General features: G+C 36.5%; 1 protein-coding gene across 1 annotated transcript in view; it reads left to right on the top strand.

The window, feature by feature from the left end:
- The first annotated feature begins 8,161 nt into the window (after positions 1 to 8,161).
- GNAT3 (G protein subunit alpha transducin 3) overlaps positions 8,162 to 26,324 on the top strand; it is a 57,004-nt gene continuing 38,841 nt past the window's right edge. Inside the window, exon 1 of the mRNA XM_043462932.1 lies at positions 8,162 to 8,418. Coding sequence (XP_043318867.1) covers positions 8,301 to 8,418 — 118 coding nt within the window. The 5' untranslated portion in view covers positions 8,162 to 8,300. The remainder of the gene's footprint in view (positions 8,419 to 26,324) is intronic.

The raw sequence follows: 26,324 nt of genomic DNA on the forward strand, positions 1-26,324 counted from the left end.
TAACATACACACACTGCTATATGTAAAATAAGAAAACAGCAAGGACCTATTGTATAGCACAGGAAGCTAAACTCAGTATCTTGTAATAACCTATAATGGGAAAGAATCTGAACAAGAGTATCTATGTATGTATAACTGAATCACTTTGCTATACACTTGAAACTAATACATTATATATTAACTATAAATCAATTAAAAAAAAGAAAGAAACAACATTCTAGCCAGAATTCTGACATTGAAACTCGTAGTGGTAGCCTGCTTGAACTGGCTAATAATTATCTGGCTAATAATTTTTCAAGTATATGACATTCAATTGAGCTCCTGATCTTTCTCCCCTAGCTCTCCTTATTCCACAGTATTTCTCATCTCAACATGTAGAAACTCCATTCCTACAACTACTCAATTTCTTTCGTTCTCTTAAGTACTACATCTCAATCCCTGCCATTTCTAACTCTAAGATGTATCCAAAAATCTGTCCACGTGTTACCATGGCAATAATCCAGCCTAAATCATGTTGCCTTTCACCTGGATTATTGCAAAATTTTCCTAATTACTTGAAAATATTATCCAGAATGCTCATGTTAACACGTTGGTCCCATCAATGTATTCCACTGCTTAAATCCCTGTCTTGTTTTCCATCTCTCACAGGGCTGAGTCCTGAGCTGATTTAGGAGTCCCTCATTCATCTGAAGGAACACCCCCATGCTCACCCGTTCTGCCCTCTTCTGCCCCTTTCCCCATATTTACTCTACTCCTGCCACCCTGGTTCCCTGTGATTCTTTAGTCACACTAGGCAAGTGCCTGCCTCAAAGCCTTCACAATTACTATTCCTTTGCTCAGATTTGTCTTTCTCTAGATGTCTGTGTTTTTTTCCCTCATTTCTTTGATGTCCTTGCCCAAATGTTATTGAAGTGAACATTCTGCTGTACCACTAAGAGCTCCTTTCATGCCTGATTCACTCATTCTTTCAGCTCCTGGCAGTGTTGGCAGATGAGTCCCTCTGCAGGGCAGGGTCCTTGACCAAAAGGACCTTCCTTGTCCAAGGTTGTAACTCCCACCTGAAGGCAGCCCTCATGCAATGACTGGGCAACTTGGGAGTATAAAGGCTAATCTCTCTGCTCAAGAACAACTTTGACTAATCATTCCAGTTATAGACCTCCAAATGATCATCTGTGACCCCTTTTACAACAGCATTGTGGCTCATCCTTTCCTATGGCCAAGTTCTGCCTGCCTCCTTCCATCTAGATTTGTCTGCCAAAGGTGTTCCTCACTCCTTTTTAAGCAGATCTGCCTCAGATTCTGTTTCCAGGGAAACTTAATCTGAGAGAGTTGATATCAAGAGTGGTCCCAAGAAGCAGATTATAAATGGGATATTGGAACTAGATTACCAATCCCCAACCTTCAACCTTCAGCCAGTTAAGCAATTAGGGCCTGATTATTGCTGTTAGTTTTATGATCCATTGCATCCGGCTTGCAAAAGCAGGTAAGTTTTTAAAATTTTCACTGGTAGTAATCTGAAATTGGATATCAGTGAAAAATAATATACATGTAAGAAAAATCTCAGTGTTCAGAAGAGTTAAAGCAAGAAAAAATTATAAGGACTGCAGCAATATGGCTGTTGCAGGGAGCTATCAGTTAACTGAAGAAAAGACAATGGAAGGCCAAGGGTGATTAATCACAAATTTAATGCAAAGGAAAAAAAGTCAGAGGATAGCCTATATAGATGAAGGTGGGAAAAGTGATGATCAGGCAGAGGACTTAATTATAAGGTAGAAGAGTTCAACAGAAGATTGAATATTCAACCATGGCAAGAGTGTTACACCAAAGTCAAGGTTTTCATGGAAAGAAATGGGACCTAGAGAATTAAAATAGTAATGCCTGGGTTGATGCATCAAAAAATCTTGAATCCTTAGACTCTACTTGGATCCTCTGGGCTGGCAAAAATGTTACATTCTTCCTTTTTAAAATGTAGCACCCCCTTTTGCATGAAGACAATGCAGAGTCCTTTGCCTTGTAAGATAGCTTTCAGTCTAATGTGAATCTATACATACTGCTTCAGGAAACACAGTTAATAAGTACAATCTACTTATGACATAACCTGACAAAGGAAGTTCTGGACCTGTGAGCAGAAGAAAGAGCCCACATAACAAAAGAGCTCCAGAAGCTAATCAACATGTACTTGCAGGAGCTATAAGTGTGTGTGTGTACACAAATATATTTAGATTTTAAGGGTGCTCAATCAAAGGAAAATGGAACATAAAGTTGGATAAAGGAGAGGTATCATACAGAAGCCCTCTCCTATGACATAGGATGCCAATACCCTAGGAGACAGTATCAGTATCTTTCATAGGATGGCTCTTGGAAGCCTGGATAAAGTACTGCCCCATGGCAAATGGTGCAGGAAGGCAACAAAAGGCTCAGAGAATTTGGCAACCTATATGGGAAAAATAATCAGACTTTAGGAAATGATCAAATAGATTTCCATGTATTGAAATAATAAGGAATGCACTAGTGGAAGGAACAATTTCAGCATTATTGAGGCAGTTCTTTATAGGCAGGGGTTGATGACAGAAAATACAATTATAGACTTGGGCTTCCTCAAAGCAATGGAAATTATAAGACCTCAAAATAAAAGAGACCAGGTGCGAGCATTTAATTATGAAAATCAACACAGCTGTAATATTATAAAGAGAGTAAAGGTCAGAGTAGCAGCTGGGGAGCCAGATATGTATAGACCTATGGAAATAGTTAATAGATCAGAGCATCCTTAAAACCAAAGTAAATGAACAGGCCTTCTGAGTGTTGCTGAATTTAAACAACCCAGAGTCATTAGAAGGATAATGTCATGATCCCTTATCCTATTTCTAGAACTGAGCTAGGTCTCAGAGCCTGATTCTAATTACTGAGAGATCCTCATGAAGGAGAAGTCTGCAGCATCATAAGTCTGTAGAATGAAGAGTCACTGAACAGATTCTAGTTGCTTGGGCTTTTCTCTAGTTGTGGAGAGCAGGGGCCACTTTTTAGGTGTAGTGTGCAGGAGTCTCACTGAGGGAGCTTTCTTATTGCAGAGCATGGGCTCCGGGGAGCTCAGTAGTTGTGGCTCCCTGTGGGTTGTAAAGCACAGGCTCACAAGTTGAGGCATACAGGCTCGGCTGCTTTGCAGCATGTGGAATCCTCCTGGACCAGGGATCGAATGCATGTCCTCTGTATTGCTAGGTGGGATCCCTATCCACTATACCACCAGCAAAGTCCTTTTTTTTTTTTTAAACACTTGTCACCATCTATAATTCTGTGTACTCAAAATATTTAGTGTGTTTATTGTCTGTGTGAATCCCTAGACATCCTCAGACACTAGAATTTAAGCTCTGTGAGAAAGGCATCTGATTTGATTTACTGCTGAGTCGCTCATGCCTGGTACACACATAACAATTGTTAAATATATCAATTGCTGAATAAATGAATTTCTGCAATTCTAGAAGTAATATTTCACATTTGCAAATGAGAGCCTGCAAACAGAAGAGAAGAACCAGAGGGCATGGTCACTGCAAAATATCCCCAACTAGTTAAAGAGGATGGACAAACTGATTGGCTGCAGATTCCTCTTAGGAATTTCAAAAGTAATGAAGCATCTAACAGGAGGTAGTAGATGTGAATCATAATGGAGAATGTACAGATGAGGTTCACTCTTAAAGGATGAGAATATGAGGAAAAGTCAGCTATGGAAGAGCAAGCTATTTCTAGTGAGGAAAAAAAGCCTGAGTGAAAGCTAAGTTGGGATACTAGCATAAAATTTTGTGAAATTTGAACAAAATCTGTACTTTAATAATCCTGAGATACATCTGTTTTTTTAAAAACAGATTTTGGGACAGGAAGAGGCCCCTTAGGAAATAATTATCTCCTTTGTCATTTAGGCTTGTAATATCTTTGTTTCCAATAATCATCACATATAATTATATCCTAATCCATAGAAAAATAAAAGAGAGAAATTAGGAAAAATAAAGATAGAAATTAACTTCAATGAATAAAAATCCATATTCGCATTACCTCTAAAGACATAAGAGCTGCTTAATGCTGGTACTGTAAACTTCTTGCACCATCTGAATGTGCTAACTTGAAACAGCAACTTTTGCCCTACTCCCTCAAGATAGAAAGACTCTCAAGGAGTCCCCAAAGACATGAACTCTCAAAAGGCAAAACCATGCACAGGGCTCCCAGAAGTACATATTTGAGTACCATTAGTAAAAGAAGGGATAGTTTGTCTCAAATTTCATGGGAATATACAAAGATAAAGGTTATTGCTAAGGGAGCTAGGACTCAAAACACTCAGGGATCCAAAGCCTAAAGTCAACACCTCCTATAAGATATGGAAACAAAATAAAGAATAATACAGATGGCAGCCTGTTTTGACAATTTCCAGAAGGAGCTGAGCCACTGAAGCCACTATGGAAGTCAGCCATAGGTCACATGTCAGGGGATATCCAGCTTGATGATTCTATGTGTGCTGCATGCTAAGTTGCCTCAGTCGTATCCGACTCTTTATGACCCCATGAACTATAGCCCACCAGGCTCTGCTGTCCATGGGATTCTCCAGGCAAGAATACTGGAGTGGGCTGCCATTTCCCCTTCCAAGGGATTGTCCCAACCCAGGGGTTGAACACCCATCTTTTATGTCCCCTGCATTGGCAGGAAAGTTCACCTCTAGCACCACCTGTAAAGACCCAACTGTATAAGACTCAGTAATACTGGCAAAAGAGACCTCTCCAGAAATGTAGGTTGGAATCTCAATATTAAAAGCAAATGGGAAATAATCCCAGGATATCTCAAGCTAGATGTTAAAACATAAATGTAAAACAGCAATTATTCAAATGGTTTAAAGACTAATATGCCAGTCTGAAGACTCAATAGAGAACTTGACCAAAAACAACAAGAAGAAAAATCACCACATCACTCAAGCTTGTGGTCTGTCAGTGACTTTTAAAGCTGAGGACTCATTCTCTGTATTTTACCTCCTCAGTTGTCTTTATTGCACAGCCTGTTCCCACAGAAGACATTCCTGATCAGGTTGATACTGTGATTTTTTTTTTTTTAAAGGCAACAATGTTCTTAGAAGTTATTTTGCAATGATTATTTGAAAAGACCATGATTCTCCAATACAATTCTCTTTCTTCTCTGTGTGTGTGGGTTGTGCATGCAATGTGTGTATATCTGTGTGTTTGTGTATGTATAGCAATCTACCTTTTTTAGTTGGTCACTACGTAAAACTCTAATATGATAGGATACTTTGGCCACCTGATGCGAAGAGCTGACTCATTTGAAAAGACCCTGATGCTGGCGTGCTGTGGTTCATGGGGTTACAAAGAGTCAGACACGACTGAGCAACTGAACTGAACTGAATTGGACAGCTTTATGGTTCTTAAAGAAGGAACAAAATTTATGTCCACAAAGTTCCTAAAGCAAAAACAACTAATTTAGTTATCTTTTCCTGTAGTTGTCTTTTATCAATTTTCCCTCACAACAGAGCAAGGTTTAATAATAGAAAGGGAGTATGCTGGTGTTATTTTTAAGGCTGATACAAAAAAAAAAAAAAAGAAAGAAAAGATGTACTTATTGGGCTAACAGTTGTAATTATAGATATGAACACTATTTCAGAGTAAAATTGGGCTTCACAGGTGGCACTAGTGGTAAAGAACCTGCCTGCCAATGCAGGCAGACGTAAGAGACGTGGGTTCGATCCCTGGGTTGGGAAGATCCCCTGGAGGAGGGCATGGCAACCCACTCCAGTATTCTTGCCTGGAGAATCCCACGGACAGAGGAGCCTGACAGGCTGCAGTCCATAGGGTTGCACAGAGTCGGACATAGCTGACGCGACATAGTACACACACACAGACTATAATTAGCCTTTTTGTTGATTTTTTGAGTCACTTTAAAATTTCAAGGGTGTTGAGACAGACCCATCATGACACTGAACCTTGGAAATATTCAACCATGCTGTCACCTCAACAGAGCACACACAAGAAAGGTCCCAGGTCTCTATCAATGTACTAACAAAAAATAATTTTTGAATATTTCCAATAGTTAGCACTATGTCAAATATAATGGAGGATACCTAAGCTAATAAAATACTGTACTCACTCTAACAGAATTTACTATTTTATTTCCATAATTTTCTTATGTCCAGAAAAGTATAGTGAGTGATAAGTGAAGCAACATGGATTAATAGCTGTATTAACAACCACAGCTCATTAGTGAAGCTGAGTTCCAAGCACCCAAGGGAGAGGAATGAGAAGCCTTTCTCTTCTCTCTGGCTCTCCCCAGGTTCCCTCCCCTAAATATAGATACACCTTGAATTTAATGTCAAGATTATTTTAGCGACTAATGAAAAAAATCACGTTTAACAATCTCATAAAGTTGAAGATAAAACATTCTGAGTCACACAACAAAGTAGAATTTTGTAATTGTATACAGTGCAGAAAATATACAATTATACTCCTTGAAGAGTTGGTCAGTTTTCATCAGTAGCCCACTTAGAAGTCTTAGTAAATTTCATACCCTTTCAAAGCCATGGTATGTCCCCAGCAAAAAAAATAGGGAGTAAATTTACTTGAATGCAGTTACAGGAAGTACCTTATCTATTCATAATTGCTATGGAACACATAAGAGTCTTCTATATTCAGGTACTCTATATTCAATTTTGATGTAAAAACAGAAAGGAAAAGATTTTAATGTTTGTGTTCTTTTGCATTGCTGTTAGTGTGGATGGACTCGGTGTTCATGAGCAAGTATAAATAAACTAGCCGGTGCAAATCTTGTTCCTTTGGGGCAGGCCCTTTGCATTTTAAAAGCAACATCACATGCTTTGCATACCTACCTTTCCACATCTTTATACTATCGTAACATGGCTTGTGCAGATGAAATCCAGAAAGTTTTGACTATGCTTATGTATTAACAGTCTAATATTTTTTGTGAAAAAGTAAACAAAGCAGGACTATGTATTGAATTTGGCAGTCTATTTCCTTGTTCTATGAATATGCAAAAATACACCTGTTCAGAGTTTGTCCACGATCCCACAAGAACAGCACTAACATGCTGATGGACTGACTGTATTCTAATATTTCCTGGTTAGGCACGTCCACAAATCCCAAAATGTGCACTGAGATTTGCCTGCTGCCACAGGCAGCCAACTCTGCTTAAAAGGCAAACATGACTATCAAAAGGAAAATTTGACCATCTAAGTGCTTTATGCTTCATATAAACAAACAAACAAAAAAATTGTATAACAGAATCTCTGTTCCCAAACTCACAGATTGTCGAGAAGGACATGACATCTGTTGGGATAGCCCAATGGCATGGAACATATTTAGGTATATTTACCGTTCTTACCTTTCAGGAAAAACCAAATGACCTATTGTTACAAAGAATATTCCTTTCTATTCCCTCAGTACCAAATCAATAAAAGTCCTTCCAGCACAACAGCTGTTCCTTAATGATCCCAAAGAGTTAATGCACTGCCTGAATCAAACACATTTCAGTGTCTACACCAAGCAGACCCTCAATTAATGGTGATGGATTGACTTTCTCACAAGCAGTAAAAGCTCAATTTATAGAAATTGATCCTATGAGACAAAAATAAATAATTTAAGAGCACTGTGTGTTGAATTCTATGTTTGGCAACATAGCAATGTGTATAGATCTAAGAACTACGTGTATTTTTTTTTAATGAAAAGGTTTTCTAGTTAGCTGACAGATACTAAGAGTGTCTCAATCATTTTGAGTCATAATCTAAACATAGTGAAACTATAAATCTGGGTGATTCAATATAAATATTCTGATAGTGATATCATAGTGATTATGAAGAATCTGAAGACTCATATACCTAAAGATAAGACACAAGTTTGTTTGTTAGTAATTATAACTTTAAATCATGCAATAAAGATTGCCTATTAGTGATAAACACTATTTGAATTGTCCATTTCAGATCATCTTTAATGCACAGATTTTCATAACTTTCTACATTATTGTATGCTATTCTTTAAGGAAGATGAGCAGTTTGAAGGAGTGCCAGAGGTAACCACTTTGAAAGCATAATGAATTTTCTCTTTAGCTGCCACAGGACTGTGTGGTTCTACCATTTGTCAGGTGACAGCATCTCCTTAGTCAAAGCAGAGCCTTAGAAAATGAGGGAATGGGCTGTTGGGTACTTCAGCAGAGCATTACATCCTACGTCCAAACCAGAGCACCAGCTGCCCTCTACATTCCAAAAAGTTTGAGCAAATAAACTGACAAGCATCCAACACTACAAGATGGGAAGTGGAATTAGTTCAGAGAGCAAGGAGTCAGCCAAAAGATCAAAAGAATTGGAGAAAAAGCTTCAGGAAGATGCTGAGCGAGATGCAAGAACTGTAAAGTTGCTGTTATTAGGTAACATCCTTTTTTCCTTTTGCCTTTCAAACCCCGCTATTTTTTCAACTGTGATGTATTTACTTTTCTCAAACTTTAATTTCAAGGGTATTACCATATGGGAGATTTATTACGAAAATGTGTTTCGAAATTGATTTTATGTGTGCTCTGTAAATATTTACTTTTTTGCTTAGCATTTTATTGCATGTCTTTTATTAAGCAGAGAGACAAATATTTATTAGATGACTCAATTTCTCTATGTCAATAATCTTTTATTATTAAAAAACTCATGGACATTTATTATTTTATTGTACTCTAGTCATTTTTTCAATATCAACTTTTTAATATGGAAAAAATCCTTTAATTACATGTTACAAAGATTTATGTTGTTTGGAAATATTTTGTTTGGTATTAACACTAATATGTTATTTAATTACTTATACTGTTAAAACCAATTAGTCAAGTTATTTAGAGAGTAATGATAAAGTACTTCAAAATATACTAATAATATTATTCAGGCTTTTGAATACTGTCTGTATAATTGAAAAATACTCCATTTAAATCCTTAAAGGATATTTAAATATTCATTTAGGTCAGGAATTATGTCTCTTCTATTTTTTATTCCCTCAAAATTCAGCACAATATTTAACCACAACTATGAATTTAATAAATGTTCAATGAACTGAAAGAATGAATATAATTTATATATCATGCATTTTTCTAAACATGTCACAGTCCCTAGAAGATAAATACGATTTTGGAATAAAATAAAGACCTATGAAAAGAATATAAAACAAGAACTTCAATTTAATCATAGTTATATGTTCCTCCTGCTCTTCATTATACACAAAAGCACTCCATTTTATTTCAGAAATGTGACTCTTTGACACAAAAAAATATTCTCATTTGTGTCTGTGTGTTCTTTTACCATGTCTAATTTGCTCCCAGTGGCAAGAGTATCTCAGAAACCGACTATAAGTTTCCCAGCACTTGCTCTTCCAAGGAAAGGAAATGTTTTCCCTCCTTACGCCCAATTCCTGAGGCCTCACACCCACAGCACTTACAAGTAACCACCAAGAGAGGTTGGTAAGTTAGAAAGATGTAGAGGTCAGCTCTTATGAAACTACCAAATGCTACTTCCCTAATGCTCCAGAGTATTCTGAGACTTTGATCAAGAGTGTAAGTAATAAGTGGACATAGAGAAAACAAATAAAAGATGAGAGGGAACACCAAATATTCCAGCAAGTACATTCTGTGTCCCTCTTGTACTAAGAACCGTGCACAAGACTAGTAACACAATACACAGAGAATCCCTATGTTTGAATAAAATTTCAAAAGAATAGATATTTTCAATATACAAATTATTTTTAGATTAAAGTGATGGGCTACATAAAGAGGAAAGGGTAATGTTATAGAAGATATGCAAAGAATTTTAGTGGTACTATTACATCTTTTAATACTCTAAGACAGTCACAATTGCATAAATTCATCTCCAGTGTTACCATACATTTGGATTCATTTGGTTCCAACAAACAATATGTCACTGGACTTCTTGGTCACATCTTATTTACACAGATGAATCAAATTCTCTGTAGCTTTCCCCATTCGGTGATATTTCAAACCCTTGACTAAGTTTTCCCTCTGGAGTCTATGAGTTTTTGTGTGGTAGTTTAGTCACTGAGTCATGTCCAACTCTTGTGACCCCATGGACTATAGTCCACTAGGCTCCTCTGTCCAAAGGATTTTCCAGGCAATGATACTGGAGTGGAATCTTGCTGAAACAGGGACTGAACCCTGGTCTCCTGCGCTGCAGGCAGATTCTTTACCGACTGAGCCACCAAGAAAATCATATGAGTTCTATATCTAATGATGAAGTTGTCAAAGTTCAAAACAATAAAATCTTGTAATAACTCTGCTTTGATTCTCATGTTTTGAATTGAAAGCAAATTATCTAACCTATTATCTTTATATTCAAATTAGCCTCATTAATATATAAAGGGGCTTCCCTGGTGGCTTAGATGGTAAAGCGCCTGCCTGCAATGCGGGAGACCCGGATTCGATGCCTGGATGGGGAAGATCCCCTGGAGAAGGAAATGGCAACCCACTCCAGTACTCTTGCCTGGAAAATTCCATGGATGGAGGAGCCTGGTAAGCCATGGGGTCACAAAGAGTCGGACACGACTGAGCGACTTCACTAATACATAAAAGCATTCAGTAGAACCAAAGTAAACCTTCCCACCCTCAAATCCCCTCACTAATGAAATCTAATTTCTCCCATTATTGAAACAGTGATTCTCATTCATCAGTCTTGTCTGAACAACTGTTTTTAAGCAATGAGTGTATGTCCTGTGGGACCAACCAGGAGAGTCTTGGTAGAAATCAGAACTTGAGTCTAGCTCTACTTTTATAAAAACAGAAATCTTAAATTTATAGAAATCTGAAAAAAACATTTTCAACAAAATTCATTATTGATGTTGATCCTCTTGTTATCCAGTGAATTTCGAGGTGCTTAAACACAACACAACTTTCCAAGTTAACACATGCTGTGGAGTAGATGTACTATTTGGTATCACTGCACACAAGATTTCACTTAATTTGAAGAGCTATCTATATCAAAGTACACTTTACAACTAAAGGATCACCTTGAAGACAGACTCCCTTTTATTCTACCTTTCAGATATTCAGTAAAATTATGCAAGAGATGCCAAATCTGTTTCTATAGAAAAAAGTAGACTTCTAGGAAACACTGGAGATGACATACATTCCTGGCTTATTTGATAAAACTGCTATCAAGACAATAATGCCATGGAACGTTTTTTTTAATTATCCTGTAAAGGTGCCCTAGAAAGAGTGCATTTTAGTAAGAAAAAACAAATGCTAATGTATAAGCTGTTACTGTATTGTTTAACTTTAAATTTTAAAAAAATCTTAATTTACAGGTGTTTGATCACACTTCAATTCCATTCAAAAGAAATACCTGTCTTTTCATTGTGAGATCATTGTAATTCATGTTTCTGTTTTTCCTATATCTCCTTTTGTTAAATTTATTATTTCAAATTTCAGTTAAAATTTATTTATTTAACACATTACTTCTTTTTTTTTTTTAACTTTTACACGTTTTCATCACATGAGCTGGATAAATTCAGAGCTCCAAAGTATAGCGTACAAATAGCTTTGTTTTTTCATCATATCTGAAACCTTGCCTCATTCATTCTACAATTTTCAGCTATGATAGTGTAATGAGCTTTCAGCCATTGATTTCCAGCACTGCCATGGACTACTCAATACTGGTGCTGTACTCCTTTAATTCTAAAACCATTTATTCTTTATTTTTCTACGTGCTATCTTGTAAACATCACAGTATCCTTTTTAATGTATATGTGTATGTACATTAATTTTATGTAATTATCAAGTAATGCAATGTACATGTATATATGTACATCCTTTTATGTATATCAAGAGGAAAGAGGACATAAGATTCATGCTATATCAAAGTTCTTACATGTACTCTGTTTAAATAGGTCTTTTTATTTTTAAAATCATTTCTATATATGAGTGGGAAAGGATGCAGAAAATGGGAGGTGTTCCTCAGTCACTGGCTAGAGTATAAATTCATCAAGTGTAGAAGCTCTAGTTTATATTTCTATTACACCAGTAGAGTCAATGCTTGTCTGTGGATATGATCACTTACACAAGTCCCCTGGAATAATTATGTTACAATTAAAACTTGCAAAGCATAATTAGAAAAAACAAAACAACTTCTTTCAGATAACCAGTGATGAGAACAACATGTAGAAGTTGTTCCAGAGTAATGTTTCCAATTTTTAAAAATTAAAATCATTCTTTTTTATATTAATACATTTTGTTTAAAAATATTTTACAATATTTTATTTTTATAAAGATATCAATCTTTTGGGTGTACAAATATTTTTACTATTTGTACAAATATTGTACAAATGTTTAAAATTGTTTTTCAGTAAAGTGGAAAGAAACAATCTACTTGGAGAGCTTCAAACTGTCTCCAAAGTAACTATTTGCACCATAGTCATCTGAAACCTTCAGAGGAAAAGTCAAATATTTACAGTTGTATTTATTAATAACTAATGGTATTTGGCAGCATCAAAGAGCTCTCTACGGTGTCCCTTTTTTCTAATGGGCAAAAAGCACTTAGACAAACATTTTGCAAATATTTGATTGTTTGTTTTAGATTAATTTATATCTAATAATCAGGACACATTAACAGACTCATAAGTCCCTCACATGAAAGCTGTAAACCATTCATTAGGGCATTCCATATTTAGCCAACTTATGGTATTTGTTAATGAGATTAAATACACTGTCTTTCTGAGAATAGCTCTCATTAACTGTAATATAACAGAACATCTCATGTTATATCACAGAGCATTTTTATATTCATTTGCTACATTCAAACCTTAATTATTGATTTAAAAGCAATACTGTACTTTAAAAAATATTCAGATAAGCAACATGAGTTAACAAAATTTATTTACCCCTCCATTAATTAAAAAGGAAAGAGGGTAGTGAAACATTTGATGGTATAGTCTCCATGATAAATTTTATACAAAATATACTTCCAGTCAAGATTTAACACTCAAATTCAGAATCCATATCATTTAACTTTCCTACAAATACATCAATGTAAAATTTGCCTCTAAGGAAGTGGGATTCAAGCTGAAACTGAAGGTAAATCTCATCAAGATATAAAAATATTCATTCTCTGTATTAGACTCTGAGGCTAATAAACTAGAGTTAGTTCAGTCACTTAGTCATGTCTGACTGTTTGCAACCCCATGGACTATAGCATGCCAGCCTTCCCTGTCCATTACTGAATTGTGGCGCTCACTCAAACTCATGTCCATCGAGTCAGAGATGCCATCTAACGATCTCATCCTCTGTTGTCCCCTTCTCCTCCCAAATTCAATCTTTCCCAGCATCAGGGTCTTTTCCAATAAGTCAGTTCTTCAATTCAGGTGGCCAAATATTGGAGTTTCAGCTTCAGAATCAGTCCTTACAATGAATATTCAGGACTGATTTCCTTTAGGATGGACTGGTTGGATCTCCTTGCAGTCCAAGGGACTCTTAATAGTCTTCTCCAACACCACAGTTCAAAAAAGCATCAATTTTTCAGCACTCAGTTTTTTTATAGTCCAGCTCTCACACCCATGCATGACTACTGGAAAAACCACAGCTTTGACTAGACAGACCTTTTTTTTGCAAAGTAATGTTTGCAAATGTTTGCAAAGTAATGTCTCCGCTTTTTAGTATGCTGTCGAGGTTGGTCATAGCTTTTCTTCCAAGGAGCAAACATCTTTTCATTTCATGGCTGCACTCACCATCTGCAGTGATTTTGGAGCTGAAGAAAAGAGTCTATCACTGTGTCCATTGTTTTCCCATCTATTTACCATGAAGTGATGGGACCAGATGCCATGATCTTAATTTTTTAAATGTTGAGTTCTAAGCCAACTTTTTCACTCTCTTCTTTCACTTTCACTAAGAGGCTCTTTAGTTCTTCTTCACTTTCTGCCATAAGGGTGGTGTCATCTGCATATCTGATATTATTGATATTTTTCCCGGAAATCTTGATTCCAGCTTGTGCTTCATCCAGCCTGGCATTCTGTATGATGTACTCTGCACATAAGTTAATTAAACAGGATGACAATATACAGCCTTGATGTACTCCTTTCCCAATTTGGACCCAGTCTGTTGTTCCATGTCCACTTCTAACTGTTGCTTCTTGTCTTGCATACAGATTTCTCAGGAGGCAGGTCAGGTGGTCTGGTATTCCTGTCTCTTTAACAATTGTTCACAGTTTGCTGTGATCCACTTAGTCAAAGGCTTTGGCATAGACAATAGAGCAGAAGTAGGTGTTTTTCTGGAACTCTCTTGCTTTTTCAATGATCCAAACGATGTTGGCAATTTAATCTCTGGTTCCTCTGCCTTTTCTACATCCAGCTTGAACATCTGGAATATTTTAGAGTTCACGTACTGTAGAGGCCTGGCATGGAGAATTTTGAGCCTAACTTTGCTATGTGTGTGAGATGCATGCAATTGTGCTGTAGTTTGAGCCTTCTTTGACATTGCCTTTCCTTGGTATTTGAATGAAAACTTACCTTTTCCAGTCTCGTGGCCACTGCTTAGTTTTCCAAATTTGCTGGCATAATGAGTGCAGCACTTTAACAGCATCATCTTTTATGATTTGAAATATCTCAACTGAAATTCCATCACCTCCACTAGCTTTCTTGGAGTGATGCTTCTTAAGGCTCACTTGATTTTACATTCCTGGATGTCAGGCTCTAGGTGAGTGATCACACAATCATGGTTATCTGGTTCATGAAGATCTTTTTTGTATAGTTCTTCTGTGTATTCTTGCCACCGCTTCTTAATATCTTCTGCTTCTGTTAAGTCCATACCATTTCTGTCCTTTATTGTGCCCATCTTTCATGAAATGTTCCCTTGGTATAGAGATTTTCTTGAGGAGATCTCTAGTCTTTCCTATTCTCTTGTTTTCCTCTATTTCTTTGCATTGATCACTGAGGAAGGCTTTCTTATCTCTCCTTGCTATTCTTTGGAACTCTGCATTAAAATTGGTATATCTTTCCTTTTCTCCTTTGCCTTTTAGCTTCACTTCTTTCCACAGCTATTTGAAAGGCCTCCTCAGACAACCATTTTGCCTTTTTGCACGTTTCCCCCCCCCCCCCTTGGGGATGGTCCTGATCACTGCCTCCTGTACAATGTCACAAACCTCTGTCAATAGTTCTTTATGCACTCTGCCTATCAGATCTAATGTCTTGAGTCTATTTGTCACTTCCTCAGTAAAATCATAAGGGATTTAATTTAGGTCATACCTGAATGGTATAGTGGTTTCCCCTACTTTCTTCAAGTTAAGTCTGAATTTGGCAATAAGGATTTCATGATCTGAGCCACAGTCAGCTTCTGGTCTTGTGTTTGCTGATTGTATAGAGCTTCTCCATCTTTGGCTGCAAAGAATATAATCTTTGACCCATGCTGTGTAGCACCACCCAGACGGATGGGTCATGGTGGAGAGTTCTGACAAAACTTATTCCACTGAAGAAGGGAATGGCAAACCACTTCAGTATTCTTGCCTTAAAAACCCCATGAACAGTATAAAAAGGCAAAAATATATGACGCTGAAAGATAAACACCCCAGGTTGGTAGGTGTCCAATATGCTACTGGAGATCAGTGGAGAAATAACCCCAGAAAGAATGAAGAGACCGAGCCAAAGCAAAAACAACATCTAATTGTGGATGTGGCTGGTGATGGAAGCAAGGTCCGATGCTGCAAAGAGCAATATTGCATAGGAACCTGGAATGTTAGGTCCATGAATCAAGGCAAATTGGAAGTGGTCAAACAGGAGATGGCAAGATTGAACATCAACATTTTAGGAATCAGTGAACTAAAATGGACTGAAATGGATGAATTTACCTCAGATGACCATTATATCTACTACTGTGGACAAGAATCCCTTAGAAGAAATGGAGTAACTCTCATAGTCAACAAAAAGTCCAAAGTTCAGTACTTGGATTCAATCTCAAAAACAGCAGAATGATCTCTGTTCTTTTCCAAGGCGAACCATTCAACATCACAGTAATCCAAGTCTATGCCCTAACCAGTAATGCTGAAGAGGCTGAAGTTGAATGGTTTTATGAAGCCCTACAAAACTTTCTAGAACTAACACCCAAAAGAGATGTCCTTTTCATTATAGGGGACTAGAATTCAAAAGTAGGAAGTCTAGAAATACCTGGAGTTAACAGGCTTATTTGGCCTTGGAGTTCAAAATGAAGCAGGGAAAAGGCTAATAGAGTTTTGCCAAGGGAACACACTGGTCATAGTAAACACACTCTTCCAACAACACAAGAGAAGACTCTACACATGGACATCACCAGATGGTCAATAAACTAGAACTCAAAAGTTTAATTCCTGCTTCAATATTTTATATTCAAATATAATTTGCTACTTAGAAATGTTTTCCTTTTAAGATATCTACAAATTTCACTCCCTGACCAGCATATGATTCTTTACCATCTCACACTTTTTCACACTTACTGAATTCTATTTTTGATTTCACATTGTTTACCTTCAAAGTTGACCATTTTACCTGTGTCCCTCCTAAAAGTCTAAAATATTCTTTACCCTAATCCTCTATCTTAACTGACATTCACAACCTCAAACCTGGATAACTCTCAAAGTTCCTACTTATTATTGTTCTAATAACACGGTTCCAAACTGATTTCTTCCAAAGTAACATTATATAACATCTTTTCAGCCCTCACTGTTGATCCTGGTCCCATGTAAACACCTAATTTCCTTCATTCCCAGGTGCTGTAGATTAAAATGATGTATCACTATCAGTTTCCTGGTTGACGATTTCCTGTTTTTAACTTTCAGCTCAGTTCAGTCACTCAGTCATGTCTGACTCTTTGTGACCCCATGGACAGCAGCACGCAGGCATCCCTGTCCATCACCAACTCCCGGAGTTTACTCAAACTCATGTTATTGAGTCGGTGATGCTATCCAACCATCTCATCCTCTGTAGTCCCCTTTTCCTCCCAACTTCAATCTTTCCTAGCATCAGGGTCTTTTCAAATGAGCCAGTTTTCACATCAGGTGGCCTAAGTATTGGAGTTTCAGCTTCAGCATCAGTCCTTCCAATGAATATTCAGGATTGATTTCCTTTAGGATGGACTGGTTGGATTTCCTTGCAGTCTAAGGGACTCTCAAGAGTCTTCTCCAACACCACAGTTCAAAAGCATCAATTCTTCAGTGTTCAGCTTTCTTTATAGTTCAACTCTCACATCCATACATGACTACTGGACAAACCATAGCTTTGACTAGATGGGCCTTTGTTGGCAAAGCAATGTCTCTGCTTTTGAATATGCTGTCTATGTAGGTCATAACTTTTCTTCCAAGGAGCAAGCATCTTTTAATTTCATGGCTGCAGTCACCATCTGCAGTGATTTTGGAGCCCAAGAAAATCAAGTCTGTCACTGTTTGCATTGTTTCCCCAACTATTTGCCATGAAGTGATGGGACCAGATGCTGTGATCTTAGTTTTTTGAATGTTGAACTTTAAGCCAACTTTTTCACTCTCCTCTTTCACTTTCATCAAGAGGCTCTTTAGTTCTTCACTTTCTGCTGTAAGGGTATTGTCATCTGCATATCTGATGTTATTGACATTTCTTCCAGCAATCTTGACTCCAGCTTGTGCTTTATCCAGCCTGGCGTTTTGCATGATGTACTGTACATATAAGTTAAATAAGCAGGGTGACAATATACAGCCTTGACGTGCCCCTTTCCTGATTTGGAACCAGTCTGTTGTTCCATGTCCAGTTCTAACTGTTGCTTCTTGACCTTCCTACAGAGTCTCAAGAGGCAGGTGGTGCTCTTATTTCCATCTCTTGAAGTATTTTCCACAGTTGTTGTGATCCACACAGTCAAAGGCTTTGGCATCATCAATAGAGCAGAAGTAAATGATTTTCTGGAACTCTCTTGCTCTTTCGATATCCAACGGATGTTGGCAATTTGATCTCTGGTTCCTCTGCCTTTGTAAACCCAGCTTAAACATCTGGAATTTCATGGTTCATGAACTGCTGAAGCCTGGCTTGGAGAATTTTGAGCCTTACTTGCTAGCCTGTGAGATAAGTGCAAATGTGTGGTAGTTTGAGCATTCTTTGGCATTGCCTTTCTTTGGGATTGGAATAAAAACTGACCTTCTCAACTCCTGTGGCCACAGCTGAGTTTTCCAAATTAGCTTGCATATTGCATGCCGCACGGTAATAGCATCATTTTTTACAGTTTGAAAGAGCTCAACTGGAATTTCATCTCCTCCCTTAGCTTTTCTTGTAGTGATGCTCCCCTTTTTTTTTTTTTAACAGAGCATTTTATTTTATTTTTATTTAATTTTTTATTTTTTTACTTTACAATATTGTATTGGTTTTGCCATACATTGATATGAATCTGCCATGGGTGTACATGTGTTCCCCATCCTGAACACCCCTCCCACCTCCCTCCCCATCCCATCCCTCTGGGTCATCCCAGTGCACAAGCCTTGACAACCCTGTATCATGCATTGAACCTGGACTGGCGGTTCATTTCACATATGATATTTTACATGTTTCAATGTCATTCTCCTGTATCATCCCACCCTCACCCTCTCCCACCGAGTCCAAAAGACTGTTCAATACATGTGTGTCTCTTTTGTTGTCTCGCATATAGGGTTATTGTTACCATCTTTCTAAATTCCACATATATGCATTAGTATACTGTATTGGTGTTTTTCTTTCTGGCTTACTTCACTCTGTATAATAGGCTCCAGTTTCATCCACCTCATTAGAACTGATTCAAATGTATTCTTTTTAATGGCTAAGTAATATTCCATTGTGTATATGTACCACAGCTTTCTTATCCATTCGTCTGCTGATGGGCATCTAGGTTGCTTCCATGTCCTGGCTGTTGTAAATAGTGCTGTGATGATCATTGTGGTACAATGTTTCTTTCAATTCTGGTTTCCTCAGTGTGTATGCCCAACAGTGGGATTGCTGGGTCATATGGCAGTTCTATTTCCAGTTTTTTAAGGAATTTCCACACTGTTCTCCATAGTGGCTGCACTAGTTTGCATTCCCACCAACAGTGTAAGAGGTTTCCCTTTTCTCCACACCCTCTCCAGCATTTATTGCTTGTGGAATTTTGGATAGTAGTCATTCTGATTGGTGTGAAATGGTACCTCATTGTGGTTTTGATTTACATTTCTCTGATAATGAGTGATGTTGAGCATCTTTTCATGTGTTTGTTAGCCAGCTGTATGGCTTCTTTGGAGAAATGTCTGTTTAGTTCTTTGGCCCACTTTTTGATTGGGTCATTTATTTTTATGGAATTGAGCTGCAGGAGTTGCTTGTATATTTTTGAGATTAATTCTTTGCCTGTTGCTTCATTTGCTAATATTTTCTCCCATTCTGAAGGCTGTCTTTTCACCTTACTTATAGTTTCCTTTTTTGTGCAGAAGCTTTTAATTTTAATTAGGCCCCATTTGTTAATTTTTGCTTTTATTTCCAATATTCTGGGAGGTGGGTCATAGAGGAGCCTTCTGTGGTTTATGTCAGAGAGTGCTTTGCCTATGTTTTCCTCTAGGAGTTTTATAGTTTCTGGTCTTACATTTAGATCTTTAATCCACTTTGAGTTTATTTTTGTGTGTGGTGTTAGAAAGTGTTCTAGTTTCATTCTTTTACAAGTGGATGACCAGTTTTCCCAGCACCACTTGTTAAAGAGATTGTCTTTTCTCCACTGTATATTCTTGCCTCCTTTGTCAAAGATAAGGTGTCCATAAGTGCGTGGATTTCTCTCTGGACTTTCTATGTTGTTCCATTGATCTTTATTTCTGTCTTTGTGCCAGTACCATTCTGTCTTTGATGACTGTGGCTTTGTAGTAGAGACTGAAGTCAGGCAGGTTGATTCCTCCAGTTCCATTCTTCAAGATTGCTTTGGCTATTTGAGGTTTTCTGTATTTCCATACAAATTATGAAATTATTTGTTCTAGTTCTATGAAACATACCGTCGGTAGCTTGATAGCAATTGCATTGAATCTATAGATTGCTTTGGATAGTATACTCATTTTCACTATATTGATTCTTCTGGTCTATGAACATGGTATATTTCTCCATCTGTTTGTGTCCTCTTTGATTTCTTTCAGTAGTGTTTTATAGTTTTCTATATATAGGTCTTTGGTTTCTTTAGGTAGATATACTCCTAAGTATTTTATTCTTTTCATTGCAATGGTGAATGGAATTGTTTCCTTAATTCCTCTTTCTGTTTTCTCATTGTTAGTGTATAGGAATGCAAGGGATTTCTGTGTGTTGATTTTATATCCTGCAACTTTACTATATTCATTGATTAGCTCTAGTAATTTTCTGGTGGAGTCTTTAGGGTTTTCTATGTAGAGGATCATGTCATCTGCAAACAGTGAGAGGTTTACTTCTTCTTTTCAGTCTGTATTCCTTTTATTTCTTTTTCTTCTCTGACTGCTGTGGCCAAAACTTCCAAAACTATGTTAAATAGTAGTGGTGAGGGTGGGCACCCTTGTCTTGTTCCTGACTTTAGCAGAAATGCTTTCAATTTTTCACCATTGTGGATAATGTTTGTCGTGGGTTTGTCATATATAGCTTTTATTATGTTGAGGTATGTTCCTTCTATTCCTGCTTTCTGGAGGTTGTTTTTTTTTTTTTTTTTTATCATAAATGGATGCTGAATTTTGTCAAAGGTTTTCTCTTCATTTATTGAGATAATCATATTGTTTTTATTTTTCAATTTGTTAATGTAGTGTATTGCATTGATTGATTTGCGGATATTGAAGAATCCTTGCATCCCTGGGATAAAGCCCACTTGGTCATGGTGTATGATTTTTTTAATATGTTGTTGGATTCTGTTTGCTAGAATTTTGTTAAGGATTTTTGCATCTATGTTCATCAGTGATATTGCCTGCAGTTTTCTTTATTTGTGGCATCTTTGTCAGGTTTTGGTATTAGGGTGATGGTGGCCTCATAGAATGAGTTTGGAAGTCTACCTTCCTCTGCAATTTTCTGGAAGAGTTTGAGTAGGATAGGTGTTAGCTCGTCTCTAAATTTTTGGTAGAATTCAGCTGTGAAGCCATCTGGCCCTAGGCTTTTGATTGTTGGAAGATTTCTGATTACAGTTTCAATTTCCATGCTTGTGATGGGTCTGCTAAGATTTTCTATTTCTTCCTGGTTCAGTTTTGGAAAGTTGTACTTTTCTAAGAATTTGTCCATTTCTTGCAAGTTGTCCATTTTATTGGCATATAGTTGCTGATAATAGTCTCTTATGATCCTTTGTATTTCTGTGTTGTCTGTTGTGATCTCTCCATTTTCATTTCTAATTTTGTTGATTTGATTTTTCTCCCTTTGTTTCTTGGTGAATCTGGCTAATGGTTTGTCAATTTTATTCATCTTCTCAAAGAATCAGCTTTTGGCTTTGTTGATTTTTGCTATGGTCTCTTTTGTTTCTTTTGCATTTATTTCCACCCTAATTTTTAAGATTTCTTTTCTTCTACTAACCCTGGGGTTCCTCATTTCTTCCTTTTCTAGTTGCTTTAGGTGTACAGTTTGGTTATTTATTTGACTTTTTTCTTATTTCTTGAGGTAAGCCTGTATTGCTATGAACCTTCCCTTTAGCACTGCTTTTACGGTTTCCCACAGGTTTTGTGTTGTTGTTTTTTTCATTTTCATTCATTTTTATGTATATTTTCATTTCTTTTTAAATTTGTTCTGTGGTTTGTTGGTTATTCAGCAGTGTATTGTTCAGCCTCTATATGTTGGAATTTTTAAAAGTTTTTCTCCTATAATTGACATCTAATCTTATTGCATTGTGGTCAGAAAAGATGCTTGGAATGATTTCAATTTTTTTTGCATTTACCAACGCTAGATTTATGGCCCAGGATGTGATCTATCCTGGAGAAGGTTCTGTGTGCGATTGAGAAAAAGGTGAAATTCATTGTTTTGGGGTGAAATGTCCTATAGATATCAATTAGGTCTAACTGGTCTATTGTATCATTTAAAGTTTGTGTTTCCTTGTTAATTTTCTGTTTAGTTGATCTAGCCATAGGTGTGAGTGATGCTTCCTAAGGCCCACTTGACCTCACATTCCAGGATGCCTGGCTCTAGGTGAGTGATCACACCACACTGTGTTCTTGCCACCTCTTCTTAATATCTTCTGCTTCTGTTTGGTCCATATCATTTCTGTCTTTTATCGTGCCCATCTTTGCACGAAATTTTCCCTTGGTGTGTCTAATTTTCTTGAAGAGATCTCTAGTGTTTCCCATCCTATTGTTTTCCTCTATTTCTTTGCATTAATCACTGAGGAAGGCTGTCTTATCTCTCCTTGCTATTCTTTGGAACTCTGCATTCAAATGGGAGTTTTTAACTTTAGCCAGGCTAATAATTATTTTACTTATTTGTAGTTTTCTACTAAAATATTCCAAAAGGCAGCTGTTTCTACATTTCCAACATCACTGTCATCTACAATCTCCTCTCCTTCCACCTCACCCTAGATGACCACTGCTCATAAGACAGTCATCAAACATCATCTCCAAACTCACCAAGCTTTCCTTCATTCTCTTCCACTTTAACTAGCTTTAAGGAATTGTGGTATTCCTTTCTCATTTAAGGCTAACTTCAGCCTTTGTGCTATAAATTGTATCCCCTTCTACATTTTAAGAATTTTGCTTTATGAATTATCCCCTTTGTCACTTTCAAACTTCTTCTCTGCTAGCTCCTTCCTCTTGGCATATGATGATATTTCTTCCTATTCACCTAGAGATTTTTCTTCGATTTCATAAAGCTCATTTGATTTCACCTTATATAGTTATCTTTTAAAATGTTTTTATACTGAAATACTTCTCAAACTAGTCTATGGTCACTGCTTTTATTGTTATGCTGTTTCCATTCTCTTCAGTTAATTGAGATCTAACTTGTATATTCATTCTCCTCTTTACCAAAAAATGATCTCTCACAGATCCCTGATAATCTGCAATTCACAAAACTGAGGTCTCAATAACTGAATCTTTCTTAACTCCTGTTACACTGCAATACTTTCTAGTTTTTTTTATATCCCTCTACTCCTCACTTCATTCAAGCTTGCTTCTTTTTTCTCCATTTATAAGTGGGTTCACTCACCAAAATTTGTCTTTGAGTCTTTGTGTTTTTCAGTCTGTACTGTATCAGGGACCTCATATCAGGACGTAGCTGTCACTTCTAGAAGAATGACTCTAACATCCTTTCTTTTGCCCAATTTCTGGATCCATATCTGTGTCAACTACAAATTAGCAGTTGCCATGATTACTTGCCATCTACCTCTGCAAGGATTAGATCATGTACTGCTATATCTGCTGATCTTCAACATCCCTTTACAGAAGTTCAGGGTAGAAAACAGAAATGAGGCACTCTGTCCTTTAGGAAAAACTGTCAAAACAGGTCTTCAGATAGATGTTTTCAGGAGCCAATTTTATAAGCTCAATTCTTGTATCTCCTTATATCTAGAAAAGCACTAAAAGCACTAACATCTACTCTTCATGACTAGGTGTAACCTTCAAGACACTAGAAGAAACTTTTTACAAAAAAAAAATGTGTGCTTGATTGCATGTACTCCCCCTTCTCCAAAATTACACACATAATGACTCTCCCCCTACCTCTTTGGAGCAGTTTCTCAAAGCTATTCGAAATGTTATCTTCTGGGCTATAGGCTTCATTTTTCCCTTAAATAAAACTTAACTCAAACTCTCACATTGCACTTTTTTTTAAGTCAACAACTGTTTTTTATCAATGATCTGATTACACTTTCCGGCACCTAACCGTCATTCTCCAAGTTTATCTTGCTGTCCATTCATCTTCAAACTTCATCTTTTTAATGAGGCCCTTCGTTATATTCTTTTCCTTTATATTCACTTTAGTATTTCAATCTTCTTTAATTCCTTTCTTTGTAATCATTCTCTATTCACTGTCCAAAGGTCAATCTTTGTTACAAAGCTTAGTTTTAACCTTATCTCTGATAGAATGGGTCTCATGTTTCTCTTTTATTACACTACTTCTGTTATTATTTTCAACCTACAAGGAAATGCTATGAAATAGTATTTTCATTATATAGCGAAGAAAATGAGAATTTACTGAGGTAATTCAATTTCTAAGATCACACATTAGTTTACAGGAGAACAAAGGCTTTAATTTTTATCTCTGTCATTTTTAAATTAGTATCTGCATTCTAAGTTCTATGAAAACAGTGAATATGTCTGCTTTTGTCCTTCACTGGAATCCTAGCACAGAAAAGCATGCATGCATAATGCATGGAAGAATGACAGAGTTGGGAACCTAAAACATTTCTGCAGGTTGGTCATGGTGACTAAAGCATAGATATACATTTGGCATTTGCAAAGAACTGGAAAAAAAAAAGAAACATGTATGTCATATAATAAGATATTTGTCTTTTAAGTCAATGAAGATTTTGATAGATTTTTAGAAATGTAAATGAGAATAATAAAACTTGGATTTTTTTTTTTTTTTTTTTGTCTAAGACTATCCAAACTATGCTATAAGACAAAGTCTTTATGCAGGTGCTTGAGGTAGGTAGACCAATTAGGAAATTGTCACTACTCTGCAAACGATGAGATTGCAAATTAAGGCAGAAATTACAAGCTTGAAAGTGAGATTTGAGGGACCTTATGAGACAAAATAATAGAACTTGGTGACTTGACTACCTGTGGCTATTAGTTCAGAGGAATGATTAAGGGCAGAATAAGGAATAGTGATTATTTTATTCATCAGTATGTGAAATAAAGGACAAAGTTTAGGTTAGGGACAAAACAAAAAGAGTAGTCATTTGAGACATTCAAATTTGTGTTGTTTGGAGACCAAGTGGACATATCTATTAAACAGATGAATATATGGGTCCAGAAATCAGGAGGGGTAACTCAAGTGAGAGCTGTTAATTTGATGTATTCAATTCCTGTTCTCCTTTTCCTAGATATATAGTATACAAAGGCCAACTGTATAGTTAACCAAGGTCTTAGTTTGAAGCATTAATTCATACAAAATGTGTAACTGTTCCCCAACTAAGGAACACTTAGATAAATTCTATCAATCCATCCTTCTATCATGTACATTTCTATCTAAAGCAAGCTTGTGTGGGAAATATCACATAATTATATAGTTCATTGTTTCACACCCCGCCCCCCCCCCTGCTTTTTTTAGCCTAAGAAGTACATTAAAAAGATAAGAAAAGAAAGAAAGTGAAGTCGCTCAGTTGTGTCCAACTCTTTGCAACCCCATGGACTGTAGCCTACCAGGTTCCTCCATCCATGGGATTTTCCAGGCAAGAGTACTGGAGTGGGTTGCCATTTCCTTCTCCAGGAGATCTTCCTGACCCAGGGATTGAACCTGGGTCTGCCGCAATATAGGCAGACACTTTACCGTCTGAGCCACCAGAAGGATTTTGAAGTTAAAATACTTCAAAATCCTACAAGGCATATATATATAAATATTTTAATATGTATATATTTATATTTATATTATCTTTATAAATATTTATTTTATATAAATATTTAATATTTAAAACATATCAACTATTTTAAAACAAGTATAAAACTGGAAGTATTTAAATAAATTTTCATTAGGAAGTAAAGAGTACATAGCCACAACATTCTCACAAATGAAATATGCTTGTTTGGCTGATAACTTTTTACAGTTTCAGAATCCTCATCATTACTACGTCATAGAAATAGGTGCTTGACGTAATTGAAATATATCTGACACCATATGACTACTAATGTGATTCACTACTAAACCCCCCACAAAATTACTTATATTTATGCTAAGATATTTATACCACACTGGACCTGATCATCAGACAAATACAGAATATCAGACATAATATAATAAACTGTCCTAGACTTTAGAAAAATGCCAGTCATGAAAACGAAATAACAACAGCAGTATAACATGGGAAACATTCTAAATTAAGAGTTGAAATAGCATAATATACAAAGGAAATGTGTAAGACTTGATTGGATCCTGGATCCAAGAAATATAAAATGTCTGAAAAACATTTTGTAACAACCAAATAAATATGAATATGGAGTATATTTTATATAACATTTCGGATTTGTATAGATATTCTTAAGCATGAAAATAGTGTGATTTTCTGGGACAATGACCTATTCTTAGAAGATGCATTCTGAAATATTTATGGGTGAAGTGTGTGATTGCTTTCAAGAGGTTCAGCAAAACAAAGCATAAATATAAAGACAGATATACATGTATACATGTATATATGTGTGTGTGTGAATTTATATATATGAAAAATACAAAGGACAAAGTGCTAATAATTGGTAA

Source organism: Cervus canadensis, chromosome 3 (genome assembly GCF_019320065.1).
Source record: "Cervus canadensis isolate Bull #8, Minnesota chromosome 3, ASM1932006v1, whole genome shotgun sequence".
In the NCBI taxonomy this organism is placed as follows: domain Eukaryota; kingdom Metazoa; phylum Chordata; class Mammalia; order Artiodactyla; family Cervidae; genus Cervus; species Cervus canadensis.